Source organism: Mustela erminea, chromosome 13 (genome assembly GCF_009829155.1).
Source record: "Mustela erminea isolate mMusErm1 chromosome 13, mMusErm1.Pri, whole genome shotgun sequence".
NCBI classification, from domain to species: Eukaryota; Metazoa; Chordata; class Mammalia; order Carnivora; family Mustelidae; genus Mustela; species Mustela erminea.
Window position 1 is genome coordinate 68,395,460 of NC_045626.1, and position 24,208 is coordinate 68,419,667.

At 40.9% G+C, this 24,208-nt stretch overlaps 1 protein-coding gene across 13 annotated transcripts in view; it reads right to left on the reverse strand.

The window, feature by feature from the left end:
* Nucleotides 1–24,208, reverse strand: part of DEPDC5 (DEP domain containing 5, GATOR1 subcomplex subunit) — a 136,784-nt gene that overhangs the window by 79,553 nt on the left and 33,023 nt on the right. For all 13 annotated transcript variants that reach the window (XR_004277994.1, XR_004277995.1, XR_004277996.1 and 10 more), the window contains 7 exons: nucleotides 20,583–20,652; nucleotides 20,205–20,277; nucleotides 7,341–7,444; nucleotides 6,999–7,073; nucleotides 5,304–5,438; nucleotides 4,405–4,466; nucleotides 3,723–3,796 (listed from right to left, as the gene is read on the reverse strand). Coding sequence is in view for 10 of the 13 variants with exons in the window: in XM_032310146.1 (XP_032166037.1) it covers nucleotides 3,723–3,796; nucleotides 4,405–4,466; nucleotides 5,304–5,438; nucleotides 6,999–7,073; nucleotides 7,341–7,444; nucleotides 20,205–20,277; nucleotides 20,583–20,652 (593 nt within the window). In the remaining 3 variants the exon portion in view is untranslated. The remainder of the gene's footprint in view (nucleotides 1–3,722; nucleotides 3,797–4,404; nucleotides 4,467–5,303; nucleotides 5,439–6,998; nucleotides 7,074–7,340; nucleotides 7,445–20,204; nucleotides 20,278–20,582; nucleotides 20,653–24,208) is intronic.

The window sequence follows — 24,208 nt, forward strand, 5'->3', positions numbered from 1 at the left end:
AGCTTCAGGTTTGCCATGAATTTGTTGTTCAACAAGCCACTTTACCTCTCTGGAACTCAGGTTCCTCACCTATACAGTGTAACTGGAGGTCTCTATGATCTCCAAAACAGTCTCTGGGGATAGTCGGTGATATCCCCCACCTTCGTAACTCTTATATATCTGCTATTAATTTACTTTTTGGATCTTTTTGGAGAGTGATAATTTTTCACTGAAGACAATTTGTTTATGCTTCAGGTAAGCTCTCTGGCCTTGTGGGATGCTTTTGAAGAGGCTGCGGACAGAATGAGAACAATGGCCCCTGTGAGCAGCCATGTAGCCCAGGCAGCCAGCCCTCTTTGCTCCTGTCCCTGGATAGCTCAAGCAAATAAGGCTCACAATGAGAAGTGAAAGAAAAGCAGGCCTCAGGCCATCCCAGCTCTCAAATTCTGAAGCCCCACCTGGATCTATCATCCATCTTAAATGGCATCAGTGAGCCAATTTGGCATGAAAAATAAAGTGATACATCAGGAAACCTTCAAGTTATTATTAATTAAAATTTGAGGAAATTACAGTGCTTAAATTCTTATGTAATTTTTTGTGTGCTACAGCTACTCTGTCCTTTAATTATTTCCTAAACTAAACATAAAACCATGAAATATGGTGTATAATTAAACAGTAGCTATTTTCTTATGGACAAAAGAATCTGAATGTCTATTTAAAGATTACAAAGCCAAAACTAATTAAAGGGCTGACAAAAAAGAAGATACATTGCTCCCTGAAATAAGTGAAAAATCAAAAAAGTTCAAAATACTATTTTACTTGGACCAAGTTTTTAAAACGACAGTAACATAAATACAAGATGAGAAAGATTCTAAAGGCAACCTCTTGGAAAGCAGGCACTTTTTCTTAAAGTGACTTCATCAAGCAATGCAATGACAACATACAAAACTGAACATCACCGAACAGTTACACACACATGTACATAACGGAATCACATGGATGACCAGCCAGAGAGTCCCTCACTGTGCTGAGAAGGGAGAGGCATACTCAGAACAGGATAATTACTGGGTGACCAGACCATCCTTACATGGATGGCCAAACCACTATTCCTTCTTGGTTCTTCACCTATGAATGATTACAGCTGACTGGGAGCAACCACCATACAAGGGCAATCTGGCCCACAGCAAAGGTAAAGAAAAAACCAGAAGGCCAAAATCAGCATTTGTGATCAATTTTCTTTTTTTTTTTTTTTAAAGATTTTATTTATTTATTTGACAGAGAGAGATCACAGTAGACAGAGAGGCAGGCAAAGAGAGAGAGAGGGAAGCAGGCTCCCTGCTGAGCAGAGAGCCCGATGTGGGACTCGATCCCAGGACCCCGAGATCATGACCTGAGCCGAAGGCAGCGGCCTAATCCACTGAGCCACCCAGGCGCCCCTGTGATCAATTTTCAAGCTGGTCTCCAGCAAAGACTTGTAACTAAACAGAAGACAAAATTACAGGTTCTGTTTAGCTTGGGGAACAGCCGAGCAGTCTTCTGCCCTTCACAGAATGCCGCCTTAAAACAGACAACCCAGGGAAGGGCAGAATGCTCCAGAAGCACTCAAGAGAAGGTGGCTTTTGGCTCTCCAGGACAGCACAGGAAAAACTCGCAGGAGAGAGTTGCTGAGGTCAGGTCTTAGAGGATAAATAGGCATTTGTGAGGAAGAGGGCAGGTGGAGAGGCCCTCCAGGTAGAAAGACTCAGAAGAGGGGGAAGTGTGCATCTGCTATGCAGAATAAAAGAGGGCAAAGGGGGGAAAGGAGGCCTCAGATGTCAAACACTTCAGTCTTCCTCAAGCTGGTATGAGTAATCAGAGAAGAAAAGCAACGGGATTTAGTTTTCATGAAATGACTCTGGTAACCAGGTAGAATGGTAGTTGACAGATGCTGGCCCACAGACCCCCAGGGTTCCTTGGTGTGACATATGGGCCTACTACATCAGGAAAAGTGAACTTTTCCTCATACAAAAGTGAAAAGAGTACTTTCTCATTACTGTATACTTGGTTGCAAGTAAGACTTATACTTAAAAAAAAAAGGTGGGGAGGCTGTTGCTTAAGAAAAAAATCAGAAAGAAGAAACCACTGGCCTAAAGAACTGATTCTCAAAGTGGGGAATGGAGAATGAGGTGGGATTCTGCCACTCGGGAGGCATGTGGTACTGTAGGAGACACTGGATTTTTTTAATTTTTTTTTTAATTTAAATGATTTCCCTTTCCAGTTTCGACTGCACTTCCCATAAACCTGCAGGCATTTTTTTTTAAAATCATAAAACACTAAAAAGAATAATAGCTCAAGTCTTTTCACTTTTGGCAGGTCTGCGGATATCTAGTTCTCATAGTTAGTTTCCAGGAGGTTATGAGCTCTACTGGCAGATTTCAAAGGAACAGTTAACTCGCTCCAGGTTTTTTTATAGGAAAATTCACTTAGCCACAGTTCTCATAGACATTTTGGTTATCACGCTGCGGGTAGGTGTTGTTGGCATCTGGTGGGTAGAGATCAGGGATGCTGCTCAACTTCCTACAAGGCATGGGGCAGCCCCCCAACAACAAAGATGATCTGGCCCAAAATGTCAGTAGTGCTGAGGTTGAAAAACCCTGATCTAAAGGATGGACTGAAGGAGAGAGATCAGAAATAGACACACTAATAAGCCTACTGCAGAGCGCCTGGGTGGCTCAGTGGTTAAGCCTCTGTCTTTGGCTCAGGTCATGATCTCAGGGTCCTGGGATTGAGACCCACATCGGGCTCTCTGCTCAGCAGAGAGCCTGCTTCTCTGCTCTCTTTCTGCCTGCCTCTCTGCTACTTGTGATCTCTATCAAATAAATAAACAAAATCTTAAAAAAAAAAAAAAAAAAAAAAGACTACTGCAGTTATCCGGGGCACTTGGGGGGCTCAGTTGGTTGAGCAACTGCCTTGGGCTCAGATCATGATCCCAGGACCCCACAGAAGACTTTCCGCTCAGCGAGCAACCTGCTTCTCCCTCTCCCGCTCCCCCTGCTTATGCTATCAAGTAAATAAAATCTTAAAAATAAAATTAAAAAATATTGCAGATATTCAAAAAGATGAGGATGGGAGAAGGCAGTAGCACTGAGAGAGGCATGAGAGATAACCCCATTGAGTCTCAGTCAGCAGAAACACTGAGGCCTTGTCCCAATGTGAAGAAAAGGCTTGGGGATTTTTCTACAGAGAATGGCAGAATGTTCATCTGCTATAATCTGTGGGAGCTGGGAATTTTAGTAGCTAGGGCTAATAATAAAAATAAGTCCTTCAAATTTGCCTTTATTTTTTCACTCTAGACTGTTCTTATGTTACTGCCACCGCTTTGCATGTACAGAAACTCTAAGCAAACACTGGAACTTTGGTCTCCGCATTTTCTGGACAAAAGTTTCTATGGTAAGAACTTTACAGATTGGCGGGGGAAGGGGGGACGCCTGGGTGGCTCAGTTGTTAGGCAGCTGCCCTCGGCTCTGGTCATGATTCTGGGGTCCTGAGATTGAGCCCCGCATCCAGCTCCCTGCTCAAAGGGAGATCTGTTTCTCCCTCTCCCACTCCCCCTGCTATGTTCCCTCTCTCGCTGTGTCTCTGTCAAATAAGTAAATAAAATCTTTAAAAAAAAAAAAAAAAAGAACTTTATAGATGGGAAGAGAAAATGGCAAGGAAGTTACTCAAAACCCACATCATCTACTACGAATCAAGGTCACACCTACCTGTGGTTTATCCAGTGAGGAATATTATAGTCATCGCCCAGACAAGAATCACGAGGCGCACTTCGATTATGTAGCTAGAAGAAAAAAGCCAGGTCACAGATCAGCTAGAAAACAAGGAGGCTATGGAACTGCTCTAACTTTTCTTTTCTTTTTTTTTTAAGTTTTTTTTTTTTCCATTTTATTTTATTTTATTTCTTTTCAGTGTTCCAGCATTCACTGTTTATGCACCACAGCCAATGCTCCATGCAATACGTGCCCTCCTTAACACCCACCACCAGGCTCACCCAACCCCCCAAACCTCTCCCCTCCAAAACCCTCAGTTTGTTTCTCAGAGTCCACTGTATCTCATGGTTCATCTCCCCCTCCAATTTCCCCCAACTCGCTTCAACTTTTCTGTTCTGAAGTATTCATTCTTTTATTGTTTTCAAGATTTTATTTATTTGACAGAGTGAGACACAGTGAGAGAGGGAACACGAGCAGGTAGAATGGGAGAGGGAGAAGCAGACTTCCCACCAAGCAGGGAGCCAGATGTGGGGCTTGATCCCAGGACCCTGGGATCATGACCTGAACCAAAGGCAAATGCTTAACAACTGAGCCACCCAGATGCCCTTATTCAGCAGTATTCTCAAGACCACCCTAGTACTAGGAAATAGGTTTAGGAAGCATTCCAAAATCGAATTACCTTGAACAACGGGACAGCATGTAATGGCTGCTCCCCCATGCATACCAAGTCCACACCAATTCCTAAAAAGACAGAAGACGAAAAGAGATTGGGGTGGAGGTGGGAAAAGTAGAGATAAGTGTCCTAATCTATTAACAATACTATTTAAGCGGGTCAGGGTATGAGGCAAAGCTGACTTCCCATCCTATGATTTATAACCTTATTTGCCTACAGAGCAGAGAAATAAATAGATGCGTTTTTGTCTCTTTCCTCTTTACCAGGTCCCATCACAGCCTGCAATTATTAAATCCTTGACAATTAGCCTTTGACCGCTTTGTAAATCATGATTGGTCAAAAAGACAACCCAGGCCCCATTACTCAAGTTTCAAGGCCAGAAAGGAACAGGAACTTTGTTATTTCAGTAAAAAAGCAAAACAATCCATATCATTTAATGGAGCTTCTTCACTGGCAATCAGGATCTACATTCCACCTCCATCTTGTTGTTGAAGCACAAATTTAATGAGGCCAGGGTTACAAGCTGGGGTAGCAGGGCACATCATGGAGGGAGGACAGGATCAGAGGATCTGATGGTCCTCCCCAAGGCAGACTGATGGCACACCAGTTCCTTGAAACGACCCCCCCAAAAAGAGTTCTCCAGTGTCATTTATATTTGCAAAACCCTGAGTACCATTAGAGATAGACAAGATACACTAACATATTAAAAACTGCAATTAGGGAATCTGCCTAAACTGTGTATGACCCAGCACTTCCCAAACCAACTTGACCACGGAACTTTTTTTGTCCCCTAACACTGTTCACATCTCCAGGATCTCTGACACACAGAACCAGGGAAAGCTCAGAGTTCTACAGGTAAGTGAGGCTATAAACACTCAGAGACAGCACAAACCAAGGAACATTACCATTATCTATCATCCGCTGCTTGGTCAAGATCATGAGTAGACGGTCCACTTCAAACACACCCACCCCAGGCGTGATCACCACAGACATTTGCCCAGTTCGGTCAAAGTTGCGGTTGATGTAGTGCTTGTCAAACACTTGAAAGAAAGCAAAAGTTCTCAAATGAAGAGGTTACAGCTTCTCAGAAACCAGCCACTGGTAAGCCTCTCTGTGCCCTCAGGGTATTTTGTCCATGTTTCTTTGCAGCGACATTCTCACCTGAATTCTAGTTAGTCATGTGTACATCTGCCTCTCCCCATCTACGTTAAGAACTATTTGAACTCAAGACTATGTCACATTTGCCTTTGCTAACACTCCATCACTGATGCCTAATACTTGCCTTTTGCAGCATTAAATGCTCAAATTTTATGTCATTAATTTAAACAATCCATAAATGAGTCTGTATTGAAATTCATAAAAATCAAATATTAATCTAAGACAATATTTAAAAGAGTGGACTTTGTGTATCTGGCAAGTTAATTTTTCTTTCTGTCCTATACAATCCTGACTTTAGAAAACCAAAGATGTTCCAATATGACTAAAAGACTGACTAACACAAGACCCTGTGCTTTAGAATCCCCAGCACACCTGGGTGTAGACCCATGGGCAGGTTATATGCAGTGAAGTGACCACACATCATCACTTCCACCACTAGCCAGTGCCAACGGATGCCTAACCAGAGCTGGGCCGATGAGATTGTGCTGGGAACATGGAATTCTGGACAGAGAGGAGAGAGCTGACAGCAGAGCTGGGAGCTGACCACTGTTCTAGGAATACCTGCTCTTGCAGTTCCTAGAGCCACCTTGGTCCCCACCTTCTTCTGCATGATGTTCAAGCCTTCCCTGGTGGCCTCACCAGGTTTCTATATCCTGAGAGTAAAATTCCCTTTTTGTGTAAACCAGTTCAGTAGGTTTCAGTTATTTGGAAACAAAGCGTATCACCTCACACATATATGCTGGAACAAACCTTCGGAAGAAATCACACCACACTGTTAACAAGTTTCCCTCTTAGAAGGGAACTGACAGTAGAGGGAGGGGAGAGATCTTCCTTTTTACTTGATATACCTCTGATTATTTGAATTCTAGAAACATGAGTTCCTTTTGTAATTAAAAAAAAAAATCTTTTTTTAATTCCCTAGAAGCAATTGAGGGATGAGGTAGAAAATATCAAGAACACAGTTTTAGTAAAACAGCCCAAGGAAGATTCCTTCCAGCTCTTTACTCTCAGGTTACCATGAGAAGCAGATGAGAACAGCAGACCCAAAAGCTTAATGTTGGCCATTAAAACCATTCAATCAGAAGTTATTGCTTTCAATTAATCTTTGAGGTAGGTGGGTGGGGAGATTATCAACTGGATCTAGGTCTTTGGATGATAGTAAAAAGAAGTTCATAGCCTGGGTGCCTGGGTGGCTCAGTGGGTTAAAGCCTCTGCCTTTGGCTCAGGTCATGATCTCAGGGTCCTGGGATCGAGCCCCACATTGGACTCTCTGCTCAGTGGGGAGCCTGCTTCCTCCTCTCTCTCTCTGCCTGCCTCTCTGCCTACTTGTGATTTCTGTCAAGTAAGTAAATAAAATTTAAAAAAAAAAAAAAAAGAAGAAGAAGTTCATAGCCATGTGATAAACAAGATGCCAGCTCACCATGGCTAGTGTTCTTACTCACCATTGAATGACAGATTGATGGCCTCTAGGTAGTTTCCTTGTGCTGAGGTAGAATTGTCTCCTTGAGGAAAACCCTCTGAAGCAAAAAAACACAAGAGAAGGAAAAGTATCTCATGAAAGATGAACTCTAAAAGAACAAGCAGAAAGTGGTTGAACGGGGCCCCCAACTGAACTTACTGCATACCTAATGAACAAGTGCACGCAACTAGAAATAGAAACCCGACCAGCAGCAGAAACTATGCCCAGCACTGGGAAGGAAGCAAGCATGAACCTCTTCGCCTCCCCTCCTTCATCTCTCCATCCTCCTCTCCCTGCCGCACCTCCTATCATATGTATGCAGTACCTGCCTGTTCCAGTCGCACCAACACTGGATACTGGATGAAGAGTTTTTTAATGGTCACAAGGAGTGAAGTCCACTCTTCTCTCCTTTCATTCTGCACCACCACTCTGAAAGGAATATTGTCATAAATACTGAAGAGCTTATTATTTACATCAGGTCCTTCACAGGGTTTTGAAGGAAAGGAGAAGATGGGATTCCCAAGGTTAGGGTAATTTACCATATAATAACAAGTATTAAAGTCAAATGCACATAACAAACATTAACAAAGGAATGTAATCACATAAACAGTCACACAGATTGAAAACAAAAATAAAATATTTTAAAACTGTCTTGAGATTGTATTAATACCTAGCATTGAGTAGGAATATGAAATTTTCACATAATGAATTACAATTAGGGAATATATAAAAATTCTAAATGAAAATATCTGGGGGCGCCTGGGTGGCTCAGTGGTTAAGCCGCTGCCTTCGGCTCAGGTCATGATCTCAGGGTCCTGGGATCGAGTCCCGCATCGGGCTCTCTGCTCAGCAGGGAGCCTGCTTCCTCCTCTCTCTCTCTCTGCCTGCCTCTCTGCCTACTTGTGATTTCTCTCTGTCAAATAAATAAATAAAATCTTTTAAAAAAAATTTTAAAAAAAAAGCCTCTGCCTTCGGCTCAGGTCGTGGTCCCAGGGTCCTGGGATCGAGGCCCACATCGGGCTTTCTGCTCGGCGGGGGACCTGCTTCCTCCTCTCTCTCTCTCTCTCTGCCTACCTGTGATCTCTGTCTGTCAAACAAATAAATTAAAAAATCTTAAAAAAAAAAAAAGAAAATAACTGTATGTATGTTTTACATATATATCCGATAAACATGTCTAGGTCAGGAAACTAGATTAATAGAAAGGGATGGGTTGGGGCGAGCCTCGCTGGCTCACCCAGTGGAGCATGAGACTCTTGATCTAGGGTTGTGAGTTTGAGCCTCATGTTGGGCATAGAGATTACTTAAAAATAAAATCTTTTTTTTTTTTTTAAGATTTTATTTATTTATCAGAGAGAGAGAGAGAGAGCGAGCACAGGCAGACAGAATGGCAGGCAGAGGCAGAGGGAGAAACAGGCTCCCTGACGAGCAAGGAGCCCAATGTGGGACTCGATCCCAGGATGCTGGGATCATGACCTGAGCCGAAGGCAGCTGCTTAACCAACTGAGCCACCCAGGAGTCCCAAAAATAAAATCTTTTAAAACAAGTAAGAATGGACACCTGGGCGGCTCAGTCGGTTAAGCGTCTGTCTGCAGCTCAGGTCATGATCCTGGAGTCCCAAGATCGAGCACCACATCAGGCTCCCTACTTGGCAGGGAGTTCACCTCTCCCTATGCCCCTCACCTGCTCATGCTTTCCTGCTCTCTCTCTCTCAAATAAATAAATAAAATCTAAATAAATAAATCATACAAATGGGGCACCTAGCTGGCTCAGTAAGTAGAGCTTGCAACTCTTGACCTCAGGTTTGTAAGCTGGAGCTCTACGTTGGGCATGGAGATTACTTAAAAATAAAATCTTTTTTTTTTTTTATTGTATTTATTTATTTGAGAGAGAAAGAGAGGTGCGGAGCAGCTGAGCAGGAATCCCAATTCAAGGCTTGATCCCAGGAACCTGAGATCATGACCTGACCCGAAGGCAGATACTTAACCAACTAAGCCACCCAGGTGTTCCTTAAAAATAAAGTATTTAAAAAAAAAAAAAAAAAAAAAGGGTGCCAGGGTGGCCCAGTGGGTTAAAGCCTCTGCCTTCGGCTCAGGTCATGATCTCAGGGTCCGGGGATCAAGCCCTGCATAGGGCTCTCTGCTCAGCGGGGAGCCTGCTTCCTCCTCTCTCTGCCTGCCTCTCAGCCTACTTGTGATCTCTGTCTGTCAAATAAATAAATAAACAAAATATTAAAAAAAAAAAAAGGAAAGAAAGAAGTGATAGGTGGCAATCTATTTACTATAGACCTTCTGAACCATGTGAATGTACCACAAAAAGTAAAATTTAAATTTAAATGAAAGTACATACATTTGCATTAAATTAGCAATTTTATTTTTTTTAAAGATTTAATTTATCTATTTATTTGACAGAGGGATAGAGTCAGAGAATACAAGCAGGGGGAGTGGCAGGGGAGGAGAAGCAGGCTCCCAGCTGAGCAGGGAGCCTGATGCAGAGCTCCATCCCAGGACCCTGGGATCATGACCTGAGCAGTAGCTTAACTGACTGAGCCACCCAGGTGCCCCTAACCTAGCAATTTTAATGCTAGGAACTTATCCTAAAGAAACACACAGCAGTGGGTGCCCGGGTGGCTCAGCTGGTTAAGCATCTGCCTTCAGCTCAGGTCATGATCCTGGGTCCTGGGATGGAGCCCTGAATTGGGCTCCCCGCTCAGTGGGTAGCCTGCTTCTTTCTCCCTCTCCCCTGCCTCTGCACATGTTCTCTCTTGATATCTCTCTCAAATAAATAAATAAAATCTTTTAAAAAAGAAAGAGAGGAGGAGAGAAAGAAAGAGAGGAGAGAAAGGAAAGGATAGAGGGAGGGAGGAAAATGGGAGGGAGGGAGAGCAAGAAGGAAGGAAGGAAGGCAGACAAAGGGAGTGTCCAGGTAGCAGAGTCAGTTAGTGTCTGACTCTTGGTTTTGGATCAGGTCATGATCTCAAGCTGGGCTCTACACTCAGTGCTGAGTCCGTTTAAGACTCTCCCTCCCTTGGCACCTGGGTGGCTCAGTTGGTTAAGCAACTGCCTTAGGCTCAGGTCATGATCCTGGAGTCCTCGGATCAAGTCTCACATCGGGATCCCTGCTCGGAGGGGAGTCTGCTTCTCCCTCTGACCTCTCCCCTCTCATGCTCTCTCTCTCATTCTCTCTCAAATAAATAAATAAAATCTTTAAAAAACAAAACAAAACTCTCTCTCCCTCATCCTATGCCCCTATCTCCCCAGCTCTTACCCTCTAAGATAAATAAATCTTTAAAAAAAAAAAAGAAAGAAAGAAAGAAAAGAAAAGAAACACACAGGACCCAGAATAGCCAACCCAATATTGAAAGAGAACAAAGTTGGACACCTTTGAAGCTTCAAGAAGCTACAGTAATCAACATAGTGTGGCACTGGTGAAATAGTAGACAAACAGATTAATGGAACAGAATTGAGGACCTAGAAATAGAATCCCCAAAATATTTCAATAGATCTTTAACAAAGAAGCAAAGATAACACAATGGAACAAAGATATTCTTTTCAACAAATGGTGCTGGAACAACTGGACATCTACATGCAAAAAAAAGAGAAAGAAAGAAAGCAAGCAAGCAAGCCAGACACAGACGTTACACTCTTCATAAAAATTAACTAAAATATATGCTTTGATCCTGGGTTTTGGCAGAAAACTTTTTAAAAACCAACTCAAAGTAGATTATAGACCTAAATATAAAATGTAGAACTATATTGGGCACCTGGGTGGCCCAATTGGTTGGGCATCTGCCTTCGGCTCAGGTCATGGTCCCAGGGTCCTGGGATTGAGTCCCACATTGGGCTCCCTGCTCCACAGGAAGTCTGCTTCTCCCTCTGCCCCTCCTCCTACTCATCAATCTCTCTCTCTCTCAAATAATAAATAAATAAAATCTTTAAAAAAAAAATAAAACTATAAAACTCCTAAAAGATAACATACCACAAAACCTAGATAACCCTGGGTAGGATGATGACTTTTTAGATTCAACACCAAAGCCACAATCCATGAAACAAAAAAACTAATAAGCTAGATCTTATTAAAATACAAAAACTTCTGCTCTGAGACAATGTTAAGAGAATGAGAAGACATGCCACAGACTAGAAGAAAATGCTGGCAAAAAACACATTTGATAAAGGACTATCATCCAAAATACACAAAAAACTCTTCAAACTCAACAGTAAGGGGCGCCTGGGTGGTTCAGTGGGTTAAAGCCTTTGCCTTTGGCTCAGGTCATGATTCCAGGGACCTGGGATCTAGGTCCGCATTGGGCTCTCTGCTCAGCAGGGAGCCTGCTTCCTCCTCTCTCTCTGCCCGCCTCTCTGCCTACTTGTGATCGCTGTCAGATAAATTTTAAAAATCTTAAAAAAAAACAAAAAACTCAACAATAAGAAACAAACAACCCGATTCAAAATAGGCAGAACACCTAAAAAGACACCTCAGATGATACACACATGGCAAATAAGTATATGAAAAGATGATCCACATCATGTCATATGGGGAAATGCAAATTAAAACAACAATAAGGGACCACTATATACTTATCAGAATGGCTGAAATCCAGGACACTGACAACACCAAATGTTGGTAAAGATGTGGAGCAACAGAAACTGCCATTCATTGCTGGTGGGAATGCAAAATAATGCAGCCACTTTGGAAGACAGTTTGGTGGTTTCTTAAACATACTCTCATCATATGATCTAGCAGTCAAACTCCTTCATATTCGCCTAAAGGAGATGAAAACTTCGGTCCACACAAAACCTACACACAGATGTTTATAGAAGCCTAATTTATAACTGCCAAAGCTTGAAAGCAACCAAGATGTCCTTCAGTAGATGAATGGATAAATAAATTGTGGTATATCCAGACAATGGAATACTACTGAGTACTAAAAAGAAATGAGCCATGACAAGACTTGAAGGAAACTTAAGTGCATATTACTAAGTGAAAGAAGCCAATCTGAAAAGATTATATACTGTATGATTCCAACTACATGACTTTCTGGAGAAGGCAAAACTGTACAGACTCTAAAAAGATCAGTGGTTGCCAAGGGGTTAGGGTTTTGGGGGAAGGGATGAATAGTGATACACTGAGGATTTTTAGGGCAGTAAAAATACTCTGCAAGATACTATAATGATGGAGACATATCATTAAATATTTGTCAAAGCCTACAGAGAGTACAATACCAAGAGTGAGTCCTAAGGTAAACTATGGATTTTCAGTGATTATGGTGTATCTGTGTAGGTTCATTAGTTCTAACAATGGCATCACTCTGGTAAAGGATGTTGATAATATGAGAATGGCATTATGTAGATGTGGGTAGAGAAAGTGTATGGGAAATCCCTGTACCTTCTCTCAATTTTGCTGGGAACCCAAAATTGCTCTAAAAAAATTAGAAGTCTTAATTTAAAAAAAAAAAAAAAAAAAAGGCAGGGAGTCTGGGTGGCTCAGTGAATTAAGCCTCTGGCTTCAGCTCGGGTCGTGATCCCATGGTCCTGGGATCAAGCCCCACATCAGGCTCTCTGCTCAGCAGGGAGCCTGCTTCTCCCTCTCTCTCTGCCTGCCTCTCTGCCTACTTCTGCCTACTTGTGATTTCTCTGTCAAATAAATAAATAAATAATCTTAAAAATAGGGGCACCTGAATGGCTCAGTGGGTTAAAGCCTCTGCCTTCGGCTCAGGCCATGATCCCAGGGTCCTGGGATCAAGCCCCTCATTGGGATCTCTGCTCAACAGGGAGCCTGCCTCCCCCCCTCTCTCTGCTTGCCTCTCTGCCTACTTGTGATCTCTATCAAATAAATAAATAAAATCTTTTTAAAAAATCTTAAAAAAAAAAGCAAGAAACATTCAGTAATGCATAACTATATACCTGTATATCACAGTGGACATTGATTAATTTAAAAATTAGAAAAAGACTGGGGTGCCTGGGTGGTGCAGTTGATTGGGCATCCAACTCTTGGTTTTGGCTCACATCGTGATCTCAGGGTTGTGAGATTGAGCCCCGTGTTGGGCCGTGCACTCAGCATCGTCTGCTTGAGATTCCCTCTCCCTCTGCCCCTCCTGCTCATTCTCTCTTTCAAGGAAATAAATAAATCTTTTTAAAAATGAGAGGGGTGCCTGGGTGGCTCAGTCAGTTAAGCAGCTACCTTTGGCTCAGGTCATGATTCCAGGGTCCTGGGACAGAGCCCCACGTCAGGCTCCCTGCTCAGCAGAGAGCCTGCTTCTCCCTCTCCCTCTGCCTGCCGCTCTGCCTACTTGTGCTCTCTCTCCCTCTGTCAAATAAAGAAATAAAATCTTTAATAAATAAATAAAAATTTAGAAAAATAAAAATTAGAAAAAGATTAAATATCTAACAATAAGGATATGATATGATATGATAAAATTTCAGGCTACAATAGATATATAACTATCAAAAATGAAATCCTCTTTGATAGCCATTTAAGTCTACGGCCATACCACCCTGAACGCGCCCGATCTCGTCTGATAGCCATTTAATATGAGTAATGGAGGTTCACAATGCTACAGGAGTACCTGGCTGGCTCAGTCAGTGGACCATGCAACTCTCGATCTCGGGATTATAGGTTTAAGCCCCACACTCAGTGTAGACATTACTTAAAAAATAAACTAAAATCTTTAAAAAATAAAATAAAATGGGCCAAAGAGAAAAAGATCTAGAGAAACATACCACAGTATTAAAAGTACTTCCCTCTGGATTACAAAGTCAAACCAGGGATAAGACAAAAAACAAAAAAGATGAAAAAATTAGCTAAGAAGATGAATATACAATTTGCAAAAGAGAAATACAAAGGCCAATCAGCATGAGAAAATATTTACTCTTGGTATTAAAAGAAGTGATTATTAAGACTTAGTGAGGTAACTGTTCTTCCACTCTAACTGTGAAGAAAGAAAATAGTATTCAGTGTTGGAAAGGACAGAGAAATAACATAACTACTGGGAAAACAGATTTTTTTTTAACTTCCGTGGTTTTGCAGGGCAATTTGGCAACACCAATGAAAAGCCTTAACAGAAACAGAATATCTTTGACCCAATAACTCCGTTTCTGGGAACTTATCCTAAGTTTATGCTTAAGGTTATGCTAAGGTTATAACTAAGCTAATGCTTACACACTGTAAGACCATTTACTGGTAGAACTTCTGACAGTAGTGGAAAGTTGAAAATTACTTGTGTTCAATAAATGCTAGCAATCAAATGAAATGTCTGCAGAGCAATAAAAATGATGCTGTGGAAACAGTATTTGACATGGAATGGCATTTGTGATGAAGTTAGTAGAAAATGCTGGTTTTGGGGTGCCTGGGTGGCTCAGTTGTTAAGCATCTTCCTTCAGCTCAGGTCATGATCCTAGCATCCTGGGATTGAGCCCCACATCAGGCTCCCTGCTCAGCAGGAAGCCTGCTTCTCCCTCTCCCACTCCTCCTGCTTGTGTTCCCTCTCTCGCGCTCTCTGTCTGTCAAATAAATAAAATCTTAAAAAGAAAATGCTCGTTTAAAACATCATGTGAAAAAAGCAGGGGAGTGGGGGGTGGGAGGTTGGGGTACCAGGTGGTGGGTATTATAGAGGGCACGGATTGCATGGAGCACTGGGTGTGGTGAAAAAATAATGAATACTGTTTTTCTGAAAATAAATTAATTAATTTAAAAAAAAAAAAAAAGGCAGGGGAGTCTGTGACCACATCTCTGTGAAAACTACTCTGTCTCTATAAACAAAGAACAGGGTTTGATACACCCAAGTGATGATGACTGTACCTGGGAAGTGGAATTGAGGGTGTCCTATATTGTATTACCCTGTACCTAACTCTATTTCATGATTTTCCTAAAAATAAATCTGTATTGTTTTTATAGTAAGAAAAATATAACCAAAGCTTCTTTTAATTTAAAAAATGTTGGGGCTGGGGCACCTGGGTGGCTCAGTGGGTTAAGCCTCTGCCTTCAGCTCAGGGCATGGTCCCACGGTCCTGGGATCGAGCCCCATAAGGGGCTCTCTGCTCAGCAGGGAGCCTGCTTCCTCCTCTCTCTCTCTCTGCCTGCCTCTCTGCCTCCTTGTTATCTCTGTCAAATAAATAAATAAAACCTTAAAAAAAAAATGTTGGGGCTGATTTTTTAATAATGTGAGGAAATTTTAATATATTAATGATATATTATCTTAATGATATATTTATGATGATGTATAATGATATATTAATGATATATTTACATATGTAAATCTATACTTGTAACTCATTCATGCTTTCTACAATCTGTTTTAATATGTCCATAATTATCCTCAAGTGAATTCATACTCATTCATATTCATTATGTAGAAATAACTTCATATATTCTTAGGCCAAAAGAGGTTCTCAGGTTCCAGGAATCAGCTGGCTCAATTGGAAGAGCATAGAACTCTTGACCTCAGGGTCATGAGTTCAAACCCCATGTTACATGTAGAGATTACTGAAAAATAAAATCTTATAAAAAAAAAATCAAATAAAAAAGTTCTAGGATCCACTGAAGTGGTATGATGAATTTAACAGCATGAAGATATAAATGGTGACATTGGGGGAAGAAATGGCCCATTATAATACAGGACCCAAAAGAAAATCGACAAATAATTTAAAGTATGATCAGTATGGGGTTGAAGAATACACTGGTCAAAAGCACAGACTCTGAACCACACTGCCTGCATCAAGTGCATACTCCATCACTTAATCTTCCATGGACTTTGGATACGTTACTTAAACTCTGTGTCCAAGTTTCTGCATCTGTAAAATGGGATAACAGCAACCATCACAAGGAATGCTATGATATTTAAATGAAATCAAGATAACTAAAGTGCTTAGCAAGTGTCCTATATATAGTAAGTCCAAAATACAAATGATAACTATTATCATCTTATTACCATCTCAATAAGAGAGTGGAGCCACTCTTATATTCTATCTTGTGCTCCTCTATAGATTTTTCATAATTTCTACAATGAAGATGCATTATTTCTTAAATGACAGAAAAAGGTAATCTGGTAAGTGATAAAGGAAATAGAGTTGACTTTTGAACAACATGGAGGTTGGAGGCACTAACGCCCCTGCCCTGTGCAACTGAAAATGTGTGTATGTTTTGACTCTCCAAAAACTTAACTACTAATAGCCGACTGCTGACCAGAAGCCTCACTGATAACATAGTCCATTAATGTATTTTGTATGTTATAGATGTTATAGATATTTTATACTATAGTCTCACAATAAAATAAGCTGGACAAAATAAAGCGTTATTAAGAAACTCATAAACGGGGGCACCTAGGTGGCTCTGTCAGTTGAGCGTCTGACTCAATTTCAGCTCAGGTCATGATCTCAGGGTTGTGGGATAGAGCCCTGTGTCCTACTCTGTGCTCAGCAGAGAGAGAGATTCTCTCTCTCTGTCCCTTCCTCTGCCTTTCCCCCTGCTCACATGCATCAGTGCTCCCTCTCTCTCAAATAAGTAAATCTTAAAAAGAAATCATAAGGAAAATACCTTTACATACTGTATTGTGTCTGTCGAAAAAATCCACATATATGAACCATGTAGTTCAAACTCATGTTGTTCAAGGGTCAACAGTACAGCAAAATGTTAATTATAGAACCCAGGTGGTAGGTATATGAGTGTTCACTATACAATTCAATCAATTTGTCTCTCTGTTTGAAAATTTTCACAGTAACATACTATAAAAACAAACAAAATTACCTAAGCTAATCCTAGAAAGAAATTACCTAAGCTGATCCTAGAAAGAAATCTGGATCAGGAAAAGCATCTCAATAAGGAATATTAGGACAATTAGCACTGTTACAATGTCCTTGCTCTAAGGAGATAAATAATGAAGTATAAGATAATCATGTGTCTATTAAATGTTAATAATTGATAAATCTGGTGAAAAGTATACAGATATTCATTATATTCCTCCTTCCACTTTCTCATAACTTAAAATTTTTTGAGATAGAAATTTTAAAAGGTTGCCCAAAAAACTGCCTAGAGAGTGTCCGTAACTTCTGTCATTCTTTAGGGCTTATCCGCAACCACAGTTTAAAATATAACTATGTGTTCGGGCTCCCCCGCTTCCCTCTCTCTTTCTCTGCCTGCCTCTCTGTCTACTGTGATCTCTCTCTGTCAAATAAATAAATAAAATCTTTTAAAAAAAAAAATAATAAAATAAAATATAACTATGTGTGTATATATATATACACACACACATATACATACACATAGTAAGTCCAGAATACAAATGATAATATGTGTGTGTGTATATATATATATACACATATACATTATAATATACACATACATATATACATATATATATACACACACATATACATACACATAGTAAGTCCAGAATACAAATGATAATATGTGTGTGTGTATATATATATATACACATATACATTATAATATACACATATATATATACACACACACATATTATCATATATATATACACACACACATATATATATACACACACACACACAGTTGTAAAAGAATAAAAAATTTCTTCTTTAGGAATGTTACGACAAAGTTGAGAATGGGGGCGGGAAGGGGGGAATACTCTACAAATTGGCATTTGGTGCTGGCTTGGGACTTAGGAAGGAACTAGCTACAAAGAAATGTTAAAGGTTCCAGGCTGGGGGTAGGGGAGAAGAATGGACATCTGAGACAAAAACTAAATCCACATAGTAAACTGTTTCTGCAAAAGAGACATGATTTCCCAGTCTGAGATGGTAAGGGAAATGAGCAAAGGGTTCCTCCTCTCAGTTACAGAAGGAAATAAATAGTCTGAGGCAGCAAGAATGAACCAGTAACAGAGTCATGTGCTTGAGAGAAGCAGTCTCTACCGGCTTTAACAAGTGTAGTAAGGTGAGGAAACACGCTTCGTATCAAAAGAGTTCCTTTTTATTTAAACATAAATTTTTGGGAGGCGCCTGGGTGGCTCAGTCAGTTGAGCATCTGCCTTTGGCTCAGGTCATGATCCCAGAGTCCTGGGATTGCCCCGCATAGGGTTCTCTCTGCTTGGTGGGGAGCCTGCTTCTCCCTCTTCCCTCTGCCTGCTGCTCCTCCTGCTTCTGCTAGCTCTCTCTTTCTCTGTCAGATAAATAAATAAAGTCTTAAAAAAAAATCTTGGTACCTCAGGCAAAAATAAAACAATCCATTTAAACTCTACAAAGTGAAAGGCTTTCTAAAGCCTCGAGATCTATTCTATCATCCACCTGAAGTGTCAACAGTCATGTGATAAACTTCTCCAAGGATCTGAGAATTTAAAAGATCAAAACCGGGGCACCTGGGTGGCTCAGTGGGTTAAAGCCTCTGCCTTCAGCTCAGGTCATGATCCCTGGGTCCTAGGATCAATCCCCTCATCGGGCTCTCTGCTCAGCAGGGAGCCTGCTTCCCCTCCTTCTCTCTCTGCCTGCTTCTCTGCCTACTTGTGATCTCTGTCTGTCAAATAAATAAATAAATAAATATTTTTAAAAAATGAATAAATAAAAAATAAAAGATCAAAGCCCTTTAGCTCCAGCCCATTAAGCAATCCCCATCCGACTGTATCTGCTATGCTTCTAGCATCTCACAAAGCGCCTCCTTATTCAGAGGCACTTCAGGACATCTGGACTGATCTGAATTCTGTGCTGATGGAATGAGAAGTACAGGGCATCAGCAAAGAGGGTAAGTCTTAACTAAAAAGGTCCAGTCAAGTCTTTCCAGAGGGCTTCTCAACCTCAGCACCACTGGTGTCGTGAGCTAAGTAACTTTGCTGTGCAGGCTGTCCTATGCACACTGTAGGACACTTAGTAGCATCCCTGGCCTCTCCGGGAGATATCAGTTGTATAACTTCCCCTTCTTACCTCCCGCACACTATTTTGACGATTAAAAAAAAAAAAAAAATCTCTCAACAGTGCCAAATGTGCTGGGTAAGTAGAGGTGGCAAGGAAATTGCCCCAGTGGAGCCTCTGGTTTACAGAAAATAAACCTACACCACCATAAGGCTGCACTTAGACCAATCCAGAAGGGGTCTTCTACAGCCTCCCTACTCAAAACGGGATACAAAAACCAACCTACGCAAGCAAAGGAGCTAGCTAGACTGAGCAGAATCTCAGACCCACCCCAGGACTCCTGAACTTAATGGAATCGGCATGATCCCCTGGAATGATTCACCTGCGCATTGAAGTTGGGGAAGCACACAGTACAACTGAGATTCTTCAACACATCAAATGTTTGGGGGCAAAAAGGAAGGGTGAAACTGCTTTAGATTTAGACTTAACAAGCAAATCAAACATAAATTATTTCAGAGATAATTAATGACATCTGAATATATACTAGATATTAGATATTAGAATTAACTTTGTTCAACATAGCCATGACATTGTGGTTATATGTAAAAATGCCCTTATTTTTTAGATATACCAAAAAACAAAAATGTCACAACATCTGCAATTTATGCTAAAATAAAAGCTAGCCGAAAAAACAAGATGAAGCAAAATAAAGAAAGAAACAAATAAAACAGAGGAAGCAAATATGGCATAATAATAACTGTTCAATCTAGCTGTTGGGTATGTGAATTCATTACATTATTTATTCTTTTTTTCTGGGAGTTTGACAGTTTTCACAGTACAAAGTTTGTAAAGTCTAAATGCAGTGTGGTATCCTGGATTAGATCCTGGAACATAAAGTAGAAAAACTAATGAAATCTGAAAACCATCTGAAATTTAGTTAATAGTAATATACCAGGGCTAATCTTGCAGTTTTGACAAATGGACTTTGGTTATGAAATGTTAACAGGGGTATGTTAACGTTAATGTTAATGTTAATGTTAATGGGTAAAGGGAACTCTCTCTCTGGGCTATCTTTGTAAACTTCTCTATAAACCCAGAATTATTCCAAAATGAAAAGGTTAACTTTTTTTTAAGTTAGGAAAGAAATAACCAAACAAACAAACAAACAGAGCATAGAGGGCACCTGGGTGGCTTAGTCGGTTAAGCATCTGCCTTTGGCTCAGGGTCCTGGGATCAATCCCCACATCAGCCACCCTGCTCAGTGGGGAGCCTGCTTTTACCTTTCCCTCTGCCCCCTCCTCCCCCCTCTCTTTTCTATCTCAATAAAATAAATAAAATCTTTTTTAAAAAAGGCACAGCAAACCACTCAAACATACTTATAAAAGTCTTCATAGTACCGTCCCTTGTGATCCTGTCGAATTGAGGCTCGGTTTATTTCAGGAAATTCATCTGAAAAAGAGAAACAACACATATAAATCAAAGTGAAAAGAGAAATTCAGTTTCTCTGCTCCCTCTTCTGGGTTGAAAATTTGCATCACCAAAATAAATGAGTGAATAAAATTATATATCAAGTTGGCTAATCACAGCCTGCAGACCCTCGGCATCCACTAATAGACTATAAGATTTTCTATTTTACCCTGGGCTCATAACAGAAAAAGTATGAAAGATGAGCATTGTGAAGGGAAAGATGTAAGGAATGGGTGGGAAGCTTAACAAAAAAAAAAAAAAAAACTAGAGGAGAAAAACTTACTCACCAAGAGATTTTGCATCATAGAAAGTTCTAGAAAATAGGACCACTGTAACTTCATGACTACAGTTTTTCTCCTAGAATGAGTAGAGAAAAAAAGGCTTACATTTATTTCATTTACTTCACAATGAAGGAGCCTGCATGAACATAATAGTCTCAATTTTAGGAGGCTCAGTGGTAGCACACTGTATTAGATGATATCACATAACTGAGGCTGCATAATGCAGTGAACACAGCACTGCTGGAGTGAGAAGATCTGCACTGAGTCCTGGCTCTGAAATTTACCACCACATGACCTTGGGCAAATTACCAATTGTCCCAGAAGTGCAAAAAGTGCTTAAAAACAGCAAATTGCCAATAAGTATGGGTCACTATCTCCCAGCTCTTGATTTGGCATGAACTAGATTAGCCCAGTGTCAAAGGATTATGGTATCTGTACCTGTTTCATGGTGTTTTTAAAATTTCTTCAGAAAAGTAGCTTAGGAAACAAGAATAAAACCCATGGCGGTAGATGTGAGAATCAAACACATCCCAACATCCTACCACTGCCATAAAGATGAGGCTTGGGACTACTTGAGATGCAGGAGTCGAAGCCAAGGCAATGAAGTACCTTTGGATGAGGACAGGTTTTGGTGAGAATACATTTCCACAGAGTCTGGAGATCAATGTTCTGGAAATAGGCTGTTCACAGATGGCATGAAATTTGGCTTGCACCAGTGAACCAGCAAGCCCAGTTTTAGTTCCTCCCAATCTTCAAAGAGGAGAGCTTACAATGACCCATCTCTAACTGACCACACTCACTGACTACACAATTCACCATTTACCATGATCCACCTTATATACCCCCATGGATATACCTCAAGTGGACAGAAATTCCTAAATACAAGCCACAGTACCCAGAGCAGAGTGCTAGGAAAGAGCACATCTTCATTAGCCACCAACAAATTTATTGGATACCCAGTGCTCCAAACTCAACTCCTGATTTATCTGATTTTGGTAAATGATATACAGAAAAAAATGCCTTACAGTGGGCTGGTGTGGCCATATGAGCCTCTCAACTCATGTGATGACGGGGATAATATATGACAGGCAACATGACCTGGGACTATAATAATACAGACAGGATAGCACAGAGGTTATGATCTCAGGCTACCTCTGGGTGAATGGAAGGCACCAATTAGAATCCTCATTCTGCTTTTACATGCTGTTGATCATAAGCAAATTACCCAGCCTCTTTGAGCTGTACTTTCCCTACCTGTAAAATAGTGGCAAGAGTTTAGTGAGATAATGTGGATAAAACACTTATCAAGATACCTGCTATGTCAAAATATTCAATAAATGTTAATTCAGACTACTACTATTACTCCCACCACCACTATATTTTGGGCTCTGAAATGAATTCATGAACTCTCATGCTCAATCCTTCTGTCCACAGTGCTAACTTTTAAGTTATTAGACAAGAGGAATAAACAACCTTCACTAAAATCATTAAATCAATACAGAGTGGTTATGTAAAGTTAATTCATTTTCAAGCTCCTGCTTTAAAACCAAGTTCTTGAGCACCTGGGTGGTTCAGGCATTAAGCATCTGCCTTCAGCTCAGGTTATGATCCCAGGCACTGGGATGGAGTCCCACACTGGGCTCCTGGTCAAGGGGGAGTCTGCTTCTCCCGCTGCCTTTGCCGTTCCCCAGCTCGTGCTCTCTTTCTCTCTCACATTCTTTTTCACAAAGAAATAAAAGTCTTAAAAAAAAATAAAACCAAGGGGCGCCTGGGTGGCTCAGTGGGTTAAGCCTGTGCCTTTGGCCCAGGTCATGATCTCAGGGTCCTGGGATCAAGCCCCGCATCTGATTCTCTGCTCAGTGGGGAGCCTGTTTCCCCCTCTCTCTCTGCCTGCTTCTCTGCCTACTCTGTCAAACAATAAATAAATTTAAATCTTTAAATATTAAAAAAAAAAAAAAAACAAGTTCTTGAATTTAAAAAATGAACAAATTCATGGGGTGCCTGGTTGGCTCAGTCAGTTAAGCAACTGCTTTCGGCTCAGGTCATGATGCCAGTCCTGGGATGGAGCCCTGCATCGGTCTCCCTGCTCGGCGGGGAGTCTGCTTCTCCCTCTGCCCCGCCCACTCTCTCTCTCTCCCTCTCTGTCAAATAAAAATAAATAAATAAATAAAATCTTTAAAAAAATAAACAAATCCTAAGAACAAAATCCTGTAAACTAATGACTGGGCCTATGCCAAATTCTGCCCCTATAGCTAATCACATATCCACTTACAGAATCTTGGGTTAGTCCACATCTAAGACACGACTGAGCCAGACCTGAAATGAAGGTTTTCACAGACCCAATAATGAAATGGCCATTATGAGGTCCAAGGTAACCATTATTCAGCCCACCCCAAGCTTTAGGCTCAGTACTCTGGCAGACACCAAGGCCTGATCATGGTTAAGCCACATGACTGCAGAAGCCTCCTGGCTGGTCTGCTTAATTTCAGTGTGTCCCTTCACCAAACTGCTCCTGGCCACTGGACTCTTCTTTCCTCAAATTCTCCCTGGCTTTGATCACAGTGATGTCTTGGTTGAGAACCTGTAATAGTTCCCATACTTCCTGTCAAGTCCAAAACTACCTGGCTCAATGTGACCCTATCTTTCTAATCCACCTCATTACTTAATTATACCCCATATAAACCCTCTATGAAGTTGCCTAGACTACTCCCCACTCTCACACCTGTCTACATCCTTTTGCTCGAACTGTTCATCTGACACACCCTCTCCATCTTCCTTTCCAACATCCAAACCTTCCTCGGCCTTCCAGGCCCAAATTCAAAAGTAAATAAAGTTTCAACCCCTAAAACATACAGTTTGCTATTGCTTCAAATACACAGATGCAAGCTCCCAGCAGATCTGTAAGTTCTCTGGGGGCAAGCATTGTACTTCTACGTCTATACACTTCACAGCTGAAGGATATTGCTTCGGTGTTGCCGAGGAAGATGGGACTTAGATTCAGTTGAGACCAGGATCCTACTGAGATCATACTATGTATAGATGCTTTAAAACACCTTGTGAGAGGGCGCCTGGGTGGCTCAGTGGGTTAAGCCGCTGCCTTCAGCTCAGGTTATGATCTTGGGGTCCTGGGATCAAGTCCCGCATCGGGCTCTCTGCTCAGCAGGGAGTCTGCTTCCCTCTCTCTCTCTGCCTGCCTCTCTGTCTACTTGTGATCTCACTCTGTCAAATAAATTAAAAAAAAAAAAAAAATCTTTAAAAAAAAAAAAAAAACACCTTGTGAGGCAGGAACTACTATCAACTCCATTTTGCAGAAAAGAGAATAGAGGCCCAGGAAACTGACTACTTCTCCAAGATAAAAAACAGAATCAAAGTAGAACCATAATTTTAAACCCAGTGAGACTTTAACCAAACTCCATGTTCTTTCCCACTACATAATATAACCTCAGACATAATAACATATAATAACATATAAATCATATATAACATTTATAACATATAAATTGTTCTCCTATTTAAGTCTTTGATCCACCTTGAGTTAATTTTTTTAAAGATGTATTTATTTATTTTAGAGAGAGAAAGAGAGCACTCGAGCGAGGGGAGGAAAGGGAGAGAGGCAGACTCCCTGCTGAACA